Source organism: Rattus norvegicus, chromosome X (genome assembly GCF_021556685.1).
Source record: "Rattus norvegicus strain SHRSP/BbbUtx chromosome X, alternate assembly SHRSP_T2T, whole genome shotgun sequence".
NCBI lineage: Eukaryota > Metazoa > Chordata > Mammalia > Rodentia > Muridae > Rattus > Rattus norvegicus.
Genome location: NC_141554.1, coordinates 41,927,501 through 41,947,184, shown reverse-complemented (window position 1 = coordinate 41,947,184; position 19,684 = coordinate 41,927,501). Strand labels below are relative to the sequence as shown.

At 40.7% G+C, this 19,684-nt stretch overlaps 1 protein-coding gene across 37 annotated transcripts in view; it reads left to right on the top strand.

The window, feature by feature from the left end:
• Positions 1–19,684, top strand: part of Adgrg2 (adhesion G protein-coupled receptor G2) — a 125,595-nt gene that overhangs the window by 96,453 nt on the left and 9,458 nt on the right. For all 37 annotated transcript variants that reach the window (XM_087599209.1, XM_087599217.1, XM_087599220.1 and 34 more), the window contains 13 exon segments: positions 1,499–1,593; positions 2,388–2,454; positions 7,356–7,756; positions 9,364–9,526; positions 10,323–10,479; positions 11,629–11,772; positions 12,361–12,483; positions 13,138–13,183; positions 13,290–13,393; positions 14,187–14,308; positions 15,691–15,959; positions 17,777–17,876; positions 18,787–19,070. In XM_087599209.1, the coding sequence (XP_087455335.1) occupies positions 1,499–1,593; positions 2,388–2,454; positions 7,356–7,756; positions 9,364–9,526; positions 10,323–10,479; positions 11,629–11,772; positions 12,361–12,483; positions 13,138–13,183; positions 13,290–13,393; positions 14,187–14,308; positions 15,691–15,959; positions 17,777–17,876; positions 18,787–19,070 (2,075 nt within the window).

Here is a 19,684-nt window from a genome sequence, read left to right as displayed (position 1 = left end):
AGTGTCCTTAGCTCTGAAATGGCTCATGTTAGGCCAAGCAAGATAAAGTCAGATAGAACGGAAGACCTAAGAAAAGGAGCTTGGGAAATGAGATATGGGGACAGAAACACATAGAATGCAAAAGAAAAGACAAAAACATATCTTCAGGAGCAAAGCATTTACTGGGAGCTGTACAGCTAAATAGATGTAAGTTCTGTGCTGTGGTGGCCCTGGTTGCTAAGTCAGTTGCTTGTAAAGTGGTAAACTCTACAAGAACTGGGAGCATTTGAAGCCAGTTTGAATGACAATTTTCACTTATCAACTTTTCACTGATGCAAATCATGGCAAGTCTTATATGAAACTGTACATGGAATCCCCACATACTATCTACTTCATTTTTCTCTCTATCTCCCTCCAATGTTTGCAGCATTAATTTCTTTCCACCTACATCATTAGTCATGGAGAGAGCAACTTAAAATATTAGTCATCTTATATCTAGATTCAACTGTGGGAAGATTTGGGATTTAAGTGACCTTTACATTTAGCGAGGCTAGTTTATAGAAAGGTTTCTATGTTGGAATTTGAAATGACACAAGATTTTTTTGGGGGGGGTTGTTGTTGTTGTTTATTTTGGTTTTGTTTTTTTAGAGAGGTGGTAAACAATTTTAAATGTAGATGCTCGTCTTTGCAGCCAAGTTGTATGCCCGCAAAGCCAATCAGGAGGCAGATGTAGACAGGTCTCTGGTCTGAAGCACCTGTGAATGTGAACTTGATGTCTCTTATAATAAAGCTTTGAGGGTGAAGTACAGACCACGTGTATTATCAGGGTTCTTTAGAGAAACATAAATTATATATATATATATATATATATATATAGAGAGAGAGAGAGAGAGAGAGAGAGAGTGTTTGTGTGTGTATTTGTACTTATACTTATATCTATATCAAGGAGATTTATTAGAATAACTTGTTGGCTGTGGTCCAACTAATCGAACAATGTTTGTCTACCAAGAGAAGGGCCAAGTATCTAGTAGTTGTTCAGGTCACAATGTTGGATGTCTCAGCTGTTCTCCATTATACTCTAGAATCCCAGAGAGGTAGGCTTTAATGCCAGGGAAGGAATAGACTTGCTATCAAGAGTGACAGCAAGCAGGCAAAGAGAGAACAAGCTTCTTTCTTCCATGTCAGCAGGTGTGGCCCAGATTGAAGGTAGATCTTCCCACCTCAAAAGATCTGGATGTGTACCTTCTCATTTCAAATGAAAAACAAAGAAACAAACAACTCTGTCAAAGGCGTTTGGTTTTAGTTAATTCCAGATGCAGTCACCTTGGCAACCAAAAATAGTCATGAGATGCAAGAAAATGGGCATTTGTAAGGCTAGTGTGGTAATATTGCAAAGAAAACACTATCGATGTCCCTCTCCTCACTCTTGATTTGCAAAAGTCATTACAAAGTATAGGCAGATTTCTAATCTATACTGTACGTACATACTAACATCCTGGCTGCATGTTTCTCTTTTCAGCACATTAAACTGTACATTCACAGTAAAACTGAATGAGACCATGAATGTGTGTGCCATGATGGTTACTTTCAAAAGTGTACAGATTCGGCCAATGGGTAAGATGTCTCTGTGGCTGCACTCTTTTTCACATGAATTTTGATGGAGGGCTCTGTGTAGATTATTCATTCAATGGAATGTGGCTAGGCCTTGTCTGATTCATTTTTAATTGCATGTAAGCTATTTATGTGTACACTGATGTTTTGGTGTACATTGTAGAATTTCCAGGGCAGGCTATTAAGCATGCACATTAACTTGCCTACTTACATTTTTCTTTTTGTGATGGAACACTTAAAATTTACTCTCAATAATTTTCAAGTATATAACATATTAACTATAGTCACCAGGTCACAAAATACGTCTCTTGAAGTCTAACTGAATTTTGTATCCTTTAAGCCCAAAATTCTCCATTTTTCCCCTTTTGTCTCATCTGGTAACCCCCATTTCATTCTCTGTTCCTATGAGTTAGACCTTTGTGGATTCTACAAGTGAGTAAGATCGTGTGATGTTTGTTTTCTATGCCTGGCATATTTCACTTAAGCTAATTTTCTTCAGGATATATTTACTTCTTAATACTTCTTTGGAGTTTCTAAAGAGAGATTGATCTTGTAAGCACATAACCAAACAGAAAAGAATGTTAGTCACTCAAAAATAATTTAGCAAATTATATATTGTATGTGTGTGTGTGTGTGTGTGAATACCAAACACAGTCAATAAATTTTGCCACTGATTCTAGACAATTACTCTTTAAAATCACAGTCTGTCAGTATGATAGTCATATATTAATATGGGTTTCTTTTTCTTTATTCTTGACCCTACATTTTCTTCTTCTTTTTCTTTTTGTCTCCTTTAGAACAGTGCTGCTGTTCCCCCAGGACTCCCTGCCCTTCCTCGCCGGAAGAGTTAGAAAAACTACAGTGGTATGTAACAAATTTGCTGAACTTTTCATCAATCACTCAATCACTCAATCAATCAATATCCAAATGAATCAATCAATCAAATCAAATGCAGAAATTAAATGATATAAACATGTAACACTTAATCCCCATGCTAGCCAAGGGTAGTCAGAATTTTCAGACTGGAGAATTTTCAGACTTTCAGTTTTAGAGAAAATTGTTTTCTGTTCTGTGGAGCTTACATTCAGGGTGCTATCTTCAACAATGTTTCTGAATCTTGTCTACACACTGGAATCACTGGGTGAGCCTTACAGATTTTTCTATGTGGGTATGGTATACTTTTGTGGTTTGCTAAATGTTAGTAGACATTTGGGTCTCATATTGGATGTCACGATTGAATACTGGATGCTGAATGATGGGCATGTGAAATTCTGTTCTTTTGCTGCCTTTTTAAAAGCCACAAATTAGCTCAAATTTTAGTTTTTAGAAACGATTCCCAATCACCACCCTCAGAGATCTGGGGCAGAATGATCTGAGATATACTCTGAGTATTTTGTGTTTTAAAGTCCTTCTCTCAAAAGTCTGAGGCAGGAGGCTCACCTTGAGAGTGAGGCCAGTATGAGCTACATAGTGTATTTGAATTTCAGCCTGGGCTGCATAGAGTAAGACTCTACCTAAATAAAACAACGTATAGGTGGTAAAGACACTTTGGGTGGTTTTAACAATTCAAATTGAGAATCACAGGCTGGGTAGGTGTGGTGCATGCTTTTAATCTCAGCACCCAGGAGGCAGGAGACAAGAGGATATCTGTGAGTTTGAGGCCAGCCTGCTCTACAAAGCTAGTTTTAGGGCTACATAGAGAAACCCTGTTTCAAAAAACCAAGAGAGGGAGAGACAGAGAGAGGGAGAGAGAGAGGGAGAGGGAAAGGGAGAGAGAGAGAAGAGAAAGAATCTCTTTCATTAACTCATTCCTTTATGGAGGGGAAACTGGGCAAATGTGAAGTCTGTGAAAGTCGCTTAGACAAAATGAACAAGCCAATGACAATATTCACACAGCTACCTGTGATTGACCAGCCAGAATATTGTGTTCATGTCCATCTCCTTGTCCTTTCCTTCTTCTCTGCCTCTTCCTTCTTTTACTTTTCAGATTTTTTTCTCTAATAAAAAAACAATAGTCAGGGCACTTTTAAAAAATAATAAACATATATATCCTTGCATATATATCATGACTTCTTCATTTGTGCTTTTCAGAGATTCCTATGTATGCAAAGGTGTTTGTCTCTGAATCTAGATTGTTTCTCATGCTTTTTTCTTTGGCTCTTTTCTTCTGATTGGTTGTTTTGTCCTTTTCTAATTTGTTTCTTTTTGTTTTATTTTATTTTATTATTGTACTTTAGATGTCTAGAGGAATGGTGTGGATCTGGATAGGAGGGAAGGTAGGGAGAAGTGAGAGGAATTGAAGGAAGGAAGACTATAATCAGAAGATATTGCATTGAAAAAATCTATTTTCAATAAAAGAAAAAGTATACATAATTTAAAATGGGAAGCTTCCCATGTGGGAACAGAAGGCCAAGTGTAGCCTGTCAGTCCAATATGGGTCAAATTTCTGGGATATAGTAAAACACCAGGCTCAAGGAATAATTAAAATTCCCTAAAGATCTGTGTCTTAACATTTTCCATTAACCTAGAGGTTGAGAACTATTTAGGGATTATTATGTCTGGAGGTGTCAGAACCGGAGCAAAAGGCCATCACTCTTAAAGACAGCACCTGTACCCTCTAATGGCTGTCCATTCAGAGAGCTATTAGCAAGAAGCAGGCTATAGAAAGCAGGGCAGAATTAGATCCATGCCTAGCTATACATTTATAACTGCACACGCACACACATACACACACACACACACACACACACACACGTCTGTATGTCATTTATATATAAAATGTATATATATACACACACCCATGTTCATCCTAGAGCAGGTACTTTTCTACGCCGGGATGAATTAGACTCTGTACATTTGTAAATTAGAAAGTAGATTTGATCAGTCTCAAGCATCCCGAATGCATCACAACCCCTGCACACTTCTGAAATGTGTATTGTGGCCCAGTAAGTAAGTCTAAGGAAGAGCCCGAGATTCTGCAATTCTAGCAAAGTCCTGGAGGAGGCCACAGTTGCTGTTCCCTGAATCCCAGTTTGATATAGATGTTTTGTTTTTGATTTTCAAGACAAGGTCTCATTATGTAACTCTGGCTCTTCTGGAACTAGTTCTGGAGACCAGGCTGGCCTCAAACTCAGAGATCTGCCTTTGTGTCCCTGGTGCTGGGATTGGAAGTGTGTACTACCACATCTAGCTCTTTAACCCTGCTTTGAAGAATAAGGATACAGGCAGTAAAGCAAGGCAATGGTTTTCAACCATTGCCTTATTCCCAATAAGTTCTTACCTCCTACTTTTAGGGATTGTCTCGCATAGCACAAGCTTCTGAGTTTTTACAAACCCTTGAGTGCGATGATTCTAATGTGAAGCCAAGTGTGGTAACTACCGAGCTAGAACTATGTGATCATTGGGTCTTTCCAATATATTGGTTCTTAAGATTAGTAGAAACACATGAGGCACTTTGAAAACATGCTGATGGTCAGAGTACCCTTCTGGGATGCTCTACGTTTAGATTGAGGTGGTGATGACTCGGGTTTATATATATGTATCATTCATCAGGCGCTAAATGCAAAGCAAATACCCTTAACTGTATACAGGCTGCACCTCTGCCAAGAAGAACATTCAAAAGATGTCTGTGCTAAATCCCAGAAATTTCAGACCAACAGTACGGGAGGGACATCTAGGCACTAGCACGGAACAGTTACCTCATCTTTGACCGCTTTGTTGTTTACTTGGGTGCTTCACTCAGTGGTTGGAGGACTAGGATTAGAATGAGCACCAGGGGGGTTGGGGATTTAGCTCAGTGGTAGAGCGCTTACCTAGGAAGCGCAAGACCCTGGGTTCGGTCCCCAGCTCCGAAAAAAAGAACCAAAAAGAAAAAAAAAAAAAAGAATGAGCACCAGGACTCCAAGGCAGCCTCTTCATTGCTGAGCCCTAGAGTGGGACCCTGTGACGGGTGTCTGGCTTCTTCAGGCTCCATGTATTCTGAAGATAATCTCATGTTCATTTTCCAAGGCACCTTTGTCACAGCTTGGCCAGATAGGTTGTTCTAGTATATGATGTAAAGAATGGCATCTCCTGGGAGAAAATGGAGCAAACTCTCCAGAGGGCTCTCTGTCTCTATGTCCATGTCTTTCTGTCTCTCTCTCTGTGTCTCACTCTCTTGTTCCCTCAGAGACGGGGCCTTGTGTCTTAAACTCACTAATTTTACAGTCACTGTGTAGTCAGTGACCTCGAACACCAGATCCTCCTGTCTTTACTTTCTAAGTGCCTGAACCAACCATTTATGTGGTGCTTGGGATGAAACCCAGGGCTTCATGCTTGCTAAGTATAAGCAAGCACGCTGCCAAACAAGCTACAAGTCCAATCCACCGACAGTTCTCTTTAAAGTTATGCTTATCTAATGTTCTACAATATAATCACCCTCCTTCCTTTTGCCTAAGAGAAGCTCTAAGACAAATTTTCATTGGTTTTCTGTCTCCATCTAAATCTGGGTCTATCAGCGACACATCTGGGTTTCTATTTGTCCACTATAGTTGCTCTTTCCTAATGTATCCTAAGACAGATTGATCATGTGCAGATAGTAGGTGAATTCTTACCCTTCAATGTGACCAGGAAAGTCACCTGAGAGTTTAGAAAGTACAAATGCCTGAGACCCCTTACAATCCATCCCAAGACCAACTGAATGAGACAAGAGTATAAGCCATGGAAATCTCTCTTTTCTCTATCTCTTCTTCTATCTACTTATCTTAGTTTCCTTATTGTTGTAACAAAATAGCTGACAGTGGCCAAAGAGAGAAGTGGTTTACTTTTGCTTTGCAGTTTAACAAGGGAGATTGCTTGTCATGAGAGGGGCAACATTAGTGTGAAGGGCTGGTCACACTGCACCCACAATTCCAAAACTCAGAAAGATGAATGCTGGTCCTCAGCTTGCTTTCTTCATTGTTTCTTTAGACACCCCCTGCTACCAGCCCAGGTTTGGTGATATCTACATTCAGAGTAGGTCTTCTATCCTCAGTTAAACCTCCCTGAAAACACCGTCACAGACAGAGGGTGCCTCCTTGCTGACTCTAAATCCAATCAATTTGCAATATAGCTTGTCTGTCTGTCTGTCTGTGTGGATATGGTTTTCAGTTCTCTAATAGAGCTCGTGAATAGCCAAGGTTGAGTACCACTGAACTAAAACACCGTTGAAAGGTAGTTGACTTACATGTCAGGGATCTCTTTGGACCCAGTTTGATTCATGTTTTCATCCAACCAATTTCTTGATCACTTACCATGTTCTGGTGACCACTATACCTGGATATAATGGTATGAAATTGGTTAAGACAGATTTCTAGTGTGACGAAACCAGTTGAGTTATGGGACATTTAGTATGTCTTTCCTCCAAGAACACAGAGAATGTAGCAAGATCCTAGAGCATTGATAAATCAGTGAACCAGGACTGGGATTTGTAAAATAATGCTAATATTTCTTCCTAGAAGTATGAAGGCGGCAGGGGCAGGGGCAGGGGCAGGGGCAGGGGCAGGGGCAGGGGCAGGGGCAGGGGCAGGGGCAGGGGCAGGGGCAGGGGCAGGGGCAGGGGCAGGGGCAGGGGCAGGGGCAGGGGCAGGGGCAGGGGCAGGGGCAGGGGCAGGGGCAGAAGCTAGTACCAGAGGCACACAGAGTGTGAAGTGGCCAGTCTTATAGAGTGAAACAGCTTCTGGGGTTGAGGACTCAGTCCTCTGTACCTTATTGGTGTCTCATATGAATCTCTCTGGTTTTTCCTTTAGTGATCTGCAGGATCCCATTGTCTGCCTTGCCGATCAACCACATGGCCCACCAGTATCTTCTTCCAGCAAGCCTGTGCCAGTTGTACCTCAGGCCACCATTTTTTCCCACGTTGCTAGTGACTTCTCTTTGGCTGAACCCCTTGATCATGCCCTTATGACCTCAAGCACACCCTCTCTGGCACAAGAGACACGCCTTCCATCTCCTCAGCCTACAATCTCCCTGACTTCCAGTCCTGCCATTGACTTGCCTGTTCAACATGTAGTGGCTTCTTCCTCCTTGCCCCAAACTGATCTTTCCCACACCCTATCACCTGTGCAGTCCTCCATTCCCTCTCCTACCACAGCAGCTCCATCTGTCCCTGAAAAAGTGGTCGCCATCAGCACACCTCCTGGCGAGACAGGTAAATATAAGAAGCCAAGCTGATGGTAGGGGCTGTTGGAATTTGAGCTACCTAAAAAGCTTGCAAATCAAAGATACACACTAAGACCTCATTAAGTTGTTCTTCTGAACTATTAGGAAGATCCAAGCTTAACCTCACATCTAGCAAAAGCTAAAAAACAAACAGTTTAGCACCTCCTGGCTTATTCTACATGAGGATGGATAAGTCACACTGGGTACACTTAGGTAGGAATAATATAAATGCAAAAGCCATGGATACTGCAAAGGGTTCCAGGAGCCATGTAGTATAGGAATAAAGTACCACTAGTATAGGAATAAAGGACAGAAGGAAAGAAACAGGGAGTATTCCTGACTCTGGAACTTTAATTCTGAGAGTATGAAACAAGCTTTCCTTTTGAAACTAGAGGATGGGAGACAACTCCTAGCTTGATGTTAGTAGTTTGGAACTCAGGTTATGGCTTCTGTTTCCTTTGTCATCATGCCAGCATCCCCAGGGAGATTCGGAGCTTCTTCCAAGTGACTATTTCTCCTAAAAAGCATTGCTCTCAAATTATCTTAAAATAAATATATAAATTTTAGACAGAATTATGGGACCATAATATAAAAGAAGGTTTAATGGTCTGATAAAAATATTATTAGAAAAAAATGAAAAAATATTATTAGAATTCATTGCCCTGGGTCTACAATGATTACCTCCCCATAGCCATTCCCATTGGCCCTTAGAAACAATCTAAAAGGCTACTCCAAAAGCCATCAAGAAGACTCAGAACCTATGCTTCTACTCTTAGGGCAACAGAAGTGAAGCAACATATGCACATAACGTTGCACATCAGATCATAACCTAGTAGCTAAAAAAGTAGATAAAGCTTATTGGCTCTGTAGAGAGGAGTGATTATATAAGGCATGCTACCTCAACATAATGCCTTTTACTCAGTGACATGGGCCATTAAAACACCTGTACAAAAATGTGGGGACACTTTCACATCTTGATGCGAAGAGGTAAAGGCCCAACAACAGCTAGTTAAAAATATTCCATTTTCATAGTAGTATAGATGCATATGGATATAGACCAGAAAGGAATATGCAAAATAAGAAATCAGATATTACCAACAAGATTAAGAGACATTTTTATATTTTTTTCAAACTGGGTGTGGCCATCACTGATATGTTATGCATTTCCCTGTAGTTTCAATATCCCAAATAGGTCATATGAAGAGAACCATATAGGACATGTCCTTTTGACTTTGGATTTTTTTTCACTTAACATAATGTATTGGGCAAGTGGAGAGCCACCCTGTTGTCAAAAGCAGTGGTAGCTAATTTCTTTTTGTCACTAAATAATGTTCCACTATGGATACACCACAGTTTATCCATGCATTTTCCAGTTCACGAACATTTGGATTATTTCTCATTTAGAACTATTATGAAAAAGGATACTATGAAGCATCACAACTAAGTCTTCTAAATACATATACCTTCTTCTTTTGGATGAATACCCAGGAGTGAGCTGAGCACATCATGGGGTCTGTTTATCTTCAGAAGTGACTTTTGTGTCATGCATTGCATAACATGACTTGGTTTTTGTTTGTCTTGTTGCTTGTGATACAGTTGTCAACACGAGTAGTGTTCCTGATCTGGAAGCCCAAGTATCTCAAATGGAGAAAGCTTTGTCTTTGGGCAGCTTGGAACCTAATCTTGCGGGTGAAATGGTGAACCGAGTCAGCAAACTCCTTCACTCTCCACTTGCCTTGCTAGCCCCTCTAGCTCAAAGGTATGAGTCCACAGACACAGAGGTGTGTTCTGTGTGCTTCAGAGATGTGTTACCTGAGCTTTCTGTTTGGGATGAATGAGTCTTAATTAAGGATGTAAATGGAAAAAGTAAGAATAAGTGTTGAGTAGCAGATGGAGAGAAGAGGATGTCCAGCAGAGACAACTGACTGGAGTAGCCTAATTAAGAAAGCAAGCAAAAGGTGACATTTTCAAATCAGGGGCTTATAAACAAACACCTAGCAGAAACCAACTGAGGCAGCCAACTAGATTTCTTAGTTGAAGTAGTCCGGGAAGAGGGTCTTTTTTGTCATCTCCATAGATGAACTTCCAGCCTCCAGTTCTTTCTATAGGCATTTTTTTTTATATCGTGGGACAAGCAATAGTAATAGTTCACCTTTGAGTTCTTCTCAAGGACATGATGTTCTTAATACCCTTAGCTATACGCTTTTACTTTTTTTCTTGTTACAGCATTAGAGAGTGAGCATATCCCAGGAAAGGGTACTTTAAATTACATTTTGGAGAACACTTGAAATAAACATGCTGGAGTCTAGAACAGGAGTGCCCTCCTGCACTTTCAACAATGATTAACTAACACCTGGCAACTTACCTAAATAATATATATTCCAGGATGCTAGGAGGATCCTCTTGAATGTTAAAGATACTTGCTCATGTGACTACGGATAGCCAAGTATTTGCCCCAAGGACTAGACTCATAATGACATTCAATTGATATTCTATATTAGAATTGGGGAGAGAGAGCAAGAGAATTAAATTTAAACTGCCAACTGTCTTTACAGGTTGCTAAAAGTGGTAGATGCCATTGGCTTACAGCTGAATTTTTCATCTACAACTATCAGTCTAACTTCTCCTTCTTTGGCTCTTGCTGTGATCAGAGTGAATGCCAGTAATTTCAATACAACAACCTTTGCAGCCCAAGACCCAGCAAATCTCCAGGTACAACAATCTAATCTCTTATAGAAACAACATTTGCTTGAGCATGATTGGAGCCCCTGCTGTGCTTCCTGATGGAGGCAATTACTGTTGATTATCAGGAGTGATATTTACTATTCACAAGATTTAATATCTGACTCCTTTAAATCTAGCACTCAGGAGGTGATGGCAGATGGAACTCTGAGTTCAAGGCTAGCCTGGTATACAGAGCAGCCAGTGAAACACCACAGAATAAAAAAATGACATTGATTTTAGGAGCTGAGATGGGAGTCCGTGGTATAGGGCTTGTTTTGTGTGCCTGAGGCCCTGCATTCAACAACCCCCAGCATTCAGAAAAATATATAATTTGACTATATGAGATTCTTGTGGCCATTTAGTAACTGGATCGGGGAAAGTGTGTGTGTGTGTGTGTGTGTGTGCGTGCGTGTGTGTTTGGTATATGACAGGGAATGGTATCTTCATGTAAGCAGTTGGGGGACCTGGGCATGGAGATGAATGTCAACATTTTAAATTTTTATAACTACGCTATGTGTATAATAATGCTGAAAATCAGTTCTGCTTCTAGTGCTTTCTATCCACCCTTTAGCAGTGCTTTGCAACCTTCCTATTGCTGCCACCTTCTAATACAATTCCTCATCTTGTAGTGCCCCCAACTATAAAATTTCATTGCTACTTTGTAACTGTAATTTAGCTACTATTGTGGATTGTAAATATAAACATCTGATGTGCAATATATCTGAAATGCAACCCCGAAAGGGGTCAAGGCCAACAGGTTGAGCACGAATACTTTAGAGGGACTAGGGGCTGGAAACGCTGAAGCCAAACAAAGTCTTGCTTTTTGCGGTCTTCATTGTATAAGCACACTGCACAGACTCTCATGATGACGGCCCTAGCACTTGCTTACTGACTTGGTGTGTGAACTGCTCTAGTCTCCTAGAGCCTGCAAGGATCGTACTCTTTGACCGTTTCTATGTGTCCTTAAAACGTTTCCTTTTCTGCTTGGGGGCTTCAACCAACCAGAGACATAGAGGCAGAGCTGTTTTCTAGAGCAATCTGGATCAAGGCCCTTCAGGCCCCTCCACGTTGAGCTGTGTTTTGTTTACCTCACTGTATCAACTCAGACACATTTACAATCTTTTACTTCATCTCCAGGTGTCTCTGGAAGCCCAGGCTCCTAAGAATAGTATTGGCGCCATTACTCTACCCTCATCGCTGATGAGTAATTTGCCAGCTAGTGAGGTAGAATTGGCTTCGAGGGTTCAGTTCAATTTCTTTGAAACACCTGCCCTATTTCAGGTAATGTTGCTACTTCCTGGTTTTGCTTTGGATTTGGTTTGGAGGTGGGTGACTAAATTCTGCTTTAATCATCATGTATTCTTAAGCCTGCCACAAATCAAATGGAGTAGTGCGGAAACCATGTTTTTTGGTTTGTTTTTTTTAATCCATATCCTACTACTCCTGATGATAACTAGCAGTTACCAACACATTCATAGTACTCACAAAGGCTAAGTTCTGCCCTAAGAATTCACAAGTGTTGACTCTAATCCCTATCCTGGGAGGAAGGAACCTACTGTTATTCCATTTTACAGATTAGGTAATGGAGACACAGGGAGAGTCAGTAGCTTGCTCAACAAGAGAAGATTTAAATGATTCATGTCATGACCCCCTTTAAAAATTCATGAGGTCCTATTGTGCCAGCTGTACACTTCAACTTAGTATTTAGAATAAGTCTTACTTCTGGAAAAGTTACTTTACTATGTCCCAATTTCTGACCTACATTGTAAACAATGTAAAGACAAATAGTTCTCAGTGTCCTTCTAGCTGTAAATCATCCTCATCATATTTCATTGCTATTTTTGTCTTGCTGCTTCTTTGTGGTGCTAGGACCCCTCCCTGGAGAACCTCTCTCTGATAAGCTATGTCATATCATCAAGTGTCACAAACATGACCATCAAGAACTTGACAAGAAACGTGACAGTTGCACTGAAGCACATCAACCCAAGTCAGGTGAGGAGGTACCTGTCTGCTCCTACAGACTGGGCCAAATGGCATGGCTCTGATAGGCGATATGTGTAAGGCCACAAATTACTTGTTACTCTACAGAATCTTGATCTGCTGAATCATTTCATCATTGACCTTGTAGCTTTTGAGGCAGACCAATGCAAAAGCAAGTTCATAGCCACTGTGGGAAGAGCTGTGACTGCAGATTTGACTCTCCCTTCCACACACCTCATCTCATAGGAAGTTTCAACTACAACCTCACTTCCTCAGAGTGTGTTCTTCAGACTTGCAACATCAGTGTCACCTGAGAGTTGACTATATTTGCAAAGGCTCAGGTCCCTCTCCAGACCTACTAAGCAGAATGTATTCCCTGCCCCGGGGGCTGGGAATTGAACTCATGCCCTCACCATCTAGGCAAGTGTTCTACTACAAAGTGGAGTGTATGTAGATTTTTTAAACAAGTCCCTAAGGTGATATCAATGCATAATTGGTATTTTAAGAAGCACTGACCCATATGGGGCTCATTTGCCTCTTAAGAATCACATAAAATAAGTGTCTAAAACTCAAGCATAAGATTATGAAATTAAAAATACCACTGATTTTTTCAATTGCTTTTCAGTTCAGTAAATTAACTAGCTATGACTTATCTTTCTGCTACAGGATGACTTAACTGTCAAATGTGTTTTCTGGGACTTGAACAGAAATGGTAGGTTCCAATTTTAAATCCTTTCAAGGTCTGAGTGAGGGAGTGGGAAAGTTGGTAAGTCACTGTGCCTTGCTGATGGGACAGATTCTGCTCTTGATGCCAACAGGTGGCAGAGGAGGTTGGTCATCTGATGGCTGTTCCGTCAAAGAGAAGAGGATGAACGAAACTATCTGTACCTGTAGCCACCTTACAAGTTTTGGCATCCTATTGGTAACATACCCATACTCAGTGGCTTTAGATTCTGGGTCGGAGGGATAGCAGGACATCATATTGGAATATCTACTCTACTTGATGACTAGCAGAAAACATAATAATATTGAGGCATAGTTATACACCAAAGAAACCACTCTTTTAATAACCAATATTTGAATGCAGAATACAAGTATTTCTTCACATTTGCATTTTCCTCATTTAAATATCAAGGAATTCCTATTAGAATGGGCAACACAAATTATCTGCCTTTTGAAGCACTTAAAATGTTTATTAAACACTCTGACATAAATTATTGTTATTATTATTATTATTATTATTATTATTTTGTGCATGTTAAGGAAGTGCTCTACCACCTTAGCCACACCCCAATCCTTAAATGATCTCATTTAATCTTCCCAGCATTCCTTTAACACAGGTCATTTTATTGCAAATTAAGTCTCGTGGTCATTGTTCATGGTCATAGGACTAAGAAATGCAAGAGTCAGGAGCCAAACATCAGTCTTCAGGTTCCTAATCCAGGGCTTCCCCAGTGCACTAGGATGCAGTGATCAAGTATATGAGCTCTGCAGTCAGGCAGACCTGCATTCGAATTCTGCTTCCTCCACTTCCTAGCTAGGATCTCAGGCAGGTTACTGGAACTCCTTATTTTTACCTGATGACAGTGATGGTGCCTATCTTATAGGTTGGTTGAACAGACTGTGAAACTATTGATGCATATTCAACAAACACAGTAGTGATTCTTATGTATTTAAAATTGTTTGATCACTGAAAGCAATATTTTATTTCCCAGGATCTATCTCGGACATCCTTACCACCAAGTCAAATGATGGCTCTGACATTTATCACGTATATTGGCTGTGGGCTTTCATCAATTTTTCTGTCAGTTACTCTTGTAACATATATAGCCTTTGAGTGAGTATCTACAACTGGAAATTTGGTTTATAAGCTGCAGCTCTCATGTTCAGCACCACGATGTTTTATTTAAAAGCCCTTTCTTCAGCCTGCCCTGTCCTTTATACCTACCTGATAGAATGTCTGGGTAGGAAATGTTATGAGAGGTTTGGCTTTATATGCTTCTGCCTTCTACTAGTTGAGCTCACTAGGGACTGTGCCATGATTATCTTTGCACCCCAAATGGGTACCTGGTACATCAGCAGCAGTTGGTGGAAGAAAAAAGGGACAGTGACTGAGATCCAAGAGGTTACAGTTTGAAAGGGATCATAGCACCCATGCACAGTGAAAAAAAGATTCATAAACTAAGTTTATAAATAACACTGACACACGCACAGGTGAAAGACTAACTATTACGTTAACTGGTATAGGAATGAAGAAGATGAGTGTAAAACTGAACTGAAAAAAGATTCAGAGTGTGACTGTGTAAGTGAAAGCAAAGAATGACACTTTAAATGACATCACCTCCTTCTTGGCTCACCGGAAGGGTTCCTCTTACTATTTTTAGGTGGCAATCCTAGCAGATAAATTAGCTGAACTTCCCTGTGACATTACCTTTAGCAATAATTTAAACTCTTCTTTCCATGATCTCAATTGAAGTAATAGCATAAGGTGAATATGGGAATCTGACCATATATTTACAGAGCTGAACATAGCAGCCTATCATGTGAGAAGAATAAGCAGTACTTCTAGAATTTGTTCAGGAGAAATGAGGTGGCTCCTCCTTGGTGTCAATTACGTACTGTGTAAAACTGTGTGTCTACAGTCTGGGTGTCATACAGCCTACAGAATTTGAGACACTTTTTCTGTACGATTGTCTCCTTAGTTGCTTCTCTGTTTGCTGCTGTTGAACACCTGACAGAGACAACATATGGAAGGAAAGGTTTATCTTGGCTCATAGTTTGAAGGTTCTGTCCATCATGGCAGGGATGTAGGGATGTCACAGCAGCAGGAACTGAGAGTATCGAACGTGGGGTACTCAGACTACTTTCTCCTTTTTATTTAGTCTAAGGCCCAACTCATGGAATAATTCAAAGTAGATCTTCCCACCTTAGTTAATGTACTCCCATCCTCACAGCCATGTCCAGAGGCTTATCTCCTAGGTGATTCTAGGTTTTTATTTTTTAAGTGGACGATCAATCTTAATTCTCACAATTTAGACTTTTTTCCCTTGGTTGTTGGTTTTAATATCCCCTGTACACTCACCCACTCTGAGAGGAAATCTATGCATATCAGCATATGCTAATGAATAATTCACTTAAAACTCTGAGACAGCTGAGGAATATTCTTATACAAAGTTTGGCAGGCTATCATGCTAACTGGATTTTGTCCTTTCATTTTAGAAAGATCCGGAGGGATTACCCTTCCAAAATCCTCATTCAACTGTGTGCTGCCCTGCTTCTGCTCAACCTGGTCTTCCTCTTAGACTCCTGGATTGCACTGTATAATGCCCGAGGTTTCTGCATCTCCGTGGCTGTATTTCTTCACTATTTTCTCTTGGTATCATTCACATGGATGGGCTTAGAAGCATTTCACATGTACCTAGCACTGGTTAAGGTTTTTAATACTTACATCCGAAAGTACATCCTTAAATTCTGCATTGTTGGCTGGGGTATGTATAAAATTACTTAAGTGTTACCTAGATTCCTCCCTTCCCCCAGTATTCTGACATGTTCAACCATGTAGAGACTTGGATCTCACTTGGCAACTCTCTAAAGGAGCTTAGGACTCCACACAGGCTGTGCTGTCTCCAGAAGAATCTCGTTGAGTCAGCAACCAGATCATTTCCAAAACACTACATTCTCCTTTCCACTCATGGTTCTTGGTGGCTTACCAATAAGCTTGGTTTTGGTCTCTTCAATGAAAAGGAGTAAGTTGGTACCTCTTCCTCCTAAGAGTCCTCTAGATAATCCACAAGTATGTACTGCCCAATTTTTTTGTAGTTTCACATTCCACTGATGACCAGCCAATCAGGCTAGCAAGGCAGTTGTCAGCAGCGCCCAGGCAAAGACCCTGGCTCTAAGTCATGGTGTAGCATACCCTCATTTTTCAAAGCTAGAAAACAGCCCGGCCTAGCTTTTTCATTCTTTATGGATATCCTTTTCACAGGATTACAACCATCAACACTCCCCAATTCCCTCTTCTTCAATCAGTACAGTCCCTTCTGCACAATAGGACTATAAGCTTTTTCTTACTTGCCTGCCTATCTGTCATTGCATCTTTATGAAAAATAACAAAACACACACTTTCTCTCATTTGTCCCCAAAAGAAACTTAGAGCCCCAGGCATTTGGGCAGGAGTTGTTTTTTAGAGAAAGCTGAAATTCCAGGTATCCTTGTCAGGGACAGTTTTCTCCACTTCCGTATGTCTTTGACCCTAAGGACCTAACCCAGGGCAGTGAACTTGCTAGGTAAGCACAATGATCTACAACTTCAGCCTCCAGTATCCTATTCTTTACAAAATGTCTCATTAGGAAACCATCATGTCAGTATCATTAGAGGTACAAATGAATTAAAATAAAGAATGCATTGGAATGTTTCAGGCACCTGGGTCGATCTCTAAAAGGACTTCTTGTCATAGTCGTCGTCATCATCATCATCATCATCATCATTGTTGTGTTTTTTTTTTTGCTCCCTTTCCCTCCCCCCTGTTGTTGTTTTATTTACCAGAGCAGTGATGCTAACTGACTGGTCTGGGTGCAGTGTGGGGTGGCAGCACAGGGTTGGTGAATGTGGCATGGACTTCTTCGAGGCACCTTCTCCTAGCCAAAAAGCATTTTAAACTGTCAGGAGCCCTTTTTTGTTGTCACTCTTTTTAGCAGAAATACAAATGGGCCCCTGAGAAAGCCAATATCATAGCAGTTACCAGCCGAGAGTCAGTGAAGCCAGGTTTTTCCATTTATCATTAGGAGGAATTGTAGTTTTATAATGAAAGATTCTCTGGGAGTTGCTTACTCTTAGGTTTACAGTGCAGAAATGAGTGAGTTCATGGTGGTGCTAGCTGCTCTAGGATATAAGCTGGATCTCAGCGCACCATTTCCCCCTGGTCTTTGTCCCAGCTGAAGGGAAGGAAGGCATCTCTATGGTTCTTTATGAACCGCAGTAGATGGAGACTCGTCCTCAAGATGGAGCTTCCAAGTTTGCTCTGGGATTCAGGGGAAAGAGAATGAAGGACTTTGCAGTTAGTTTCTAAGGGAGAGGAGGACCACAGTGGAACAAATCAGTTGTGCTTATAGCCTACTGGCCAGAATTTCGTTCTGGCTGCTAGTGATGGTAGAAGCATTCATCCATGTGCCCAAAAATGAATAGAAACTGATTTAGTGACTAATTAGTCTCTGCCATGCCACCAGAGGGAAAGTACAGTGATCTCCAGGTGTTTTTCTACCCCCTTTTTGTCAGAACTGTGTGACCGATGTTTCCCATGTTCCAGGGATACCAGCTGTGGTTGTATCCATCGTCCTGACTATATCCCCAGATAATTATGGGATTGGATCTTATGGGAAATTCCCCAATGGCACACCAGATGACTTGTGAGTACAAATTCATCTTAGGGAATGCCCAGGGAGCTAGGAAATTAAATTCCTCAAGAAAATGGAGGATCTAATCAGTCTGTGGAGCTACATCTATCATCCTAATACAATTTTAAATCCTTTTTAACAGGAGCTGTCATCATCATGTGTAATGAGATTAGCTAGTTAAAAATACCACGCTACTATCAAGTAACAAATTAGGAGGAATTATTCTGAAGAAGTATACAAATTAAAGTGAAATTTATTAAGACTCTTAACCACAGACAAAAATAAAATGTTCATGACATTATATTAATACATACATACAGTTCTGGATAACTGTAATTTACAGAGGTGAAGGGCTGAATGTTTTAAAAAATGGTTTTAAGCCAGGTGGTGGTGGCACACTCTAATCCCAGCACTCAAGAGACAGAGTAAGGCAGATCTCTCTGAGTTCGAGGTCTACAGAATGAGTTCCAGGATAGCCAAGGCTACACAGAGAAACTGTCTGGAAACACCAAAAATACTATTTTTAAAATTTTATTTTATTTCTGTGTATATATGTGTGACACAGGTGTGTTTCTGTGGAGGCCAGAACAGGGTATCAGATCTCTGAGAGCTGAAGTAACAAGTAATTATGAACTGGAGCTTGGGTTCTCTAGAAAAGCATCACTTGCTCTTAACCACTGAACCAGCTCTCCAGCTTCAAAAATATTCTCAATTAACAAGTGTCCTAATATAAACTCCTAGATTCTGTTCCCCAGAGATATAAATGACTGTGGAGAAAAGCGGTTTATCTATCTTTTTTTTTCTTTTTTACTTGAAGGGGTAAAGAACGTTTTCATCAAAACATTACAGATTCAGTTCATCACTTGGAGCAAGCACATTCTCACCATGATAATCCTTTCTTCCTCACTCCTTCCCCATCCAGTTGCTGGATCAACAGCAGTGTGGTGTTCTATATCACGGTTGTGGGATATTTCTGTGTGATATTTCTACTGAACGTCAGCATGTTCATTGTGGTCTTGGTTCAGCTCTGTCGAATTAAAAAGAAGAAGCAACTGGGAGCGCAGCGCAAAACTAGTATTCAAGACCTCCGGAGTATTGCTGGCCTCACATTTTTACTGGGAATTACTTGGGGCTTTGCCTTCTTTGCCTGGGGACCAGTTAATCTCACCTTCATGTATCTCTTTGCCATCTTTAACACCTTACAAGGTAAGTGCCACAACATTCAATATGAATCCAAAGAGCCCACTGGAAAATAAAGCTATCACTACTAAGAAAGTGCCTGCAAAGTGCCCTCTTTAGTGGCTGAAGGTGCACTCCTTTCTCAACCAATTTATTGCTGACAATAGGAGCTTTAAGGTCCTTAAAAGAAAGGCATTTTACTAATTTTGAGCAAGAGTGATTTTTCCTTTTATCTATCTTCATCTCCTTGGAGAAACTATATTGAGAGAACCTGCCAATTACTCAGCCTTTTCTTGCTGCCTTTTTATTTTTTAACCTAATTCGTGAAAGCAGAACCTGCATGCTGGAAAAACCCAGATCCCATGTCGCTGTGAGAGTTCACCACTTGGACCTTGGGCTTAGGCTTGTAGTTTTGATTTAGGAACATTAAATGATAATAGGAAGATAATCAACAAACCCAAGTGGGAGTGATCTTGGCCATGGGCTAATCCCTAGAGGTTACCAAGGTGCCACGAGCATGCCTGGGACAGGCACGGAGGGGCTCCTTGATTTCTGAGCTTCTCATAACATAAAACCCAGCTACTCTTATTTTGGGACCCTAGCAGTTAGAGTCTTTGGAAGGGCTCCTTTGGGAGCAATGT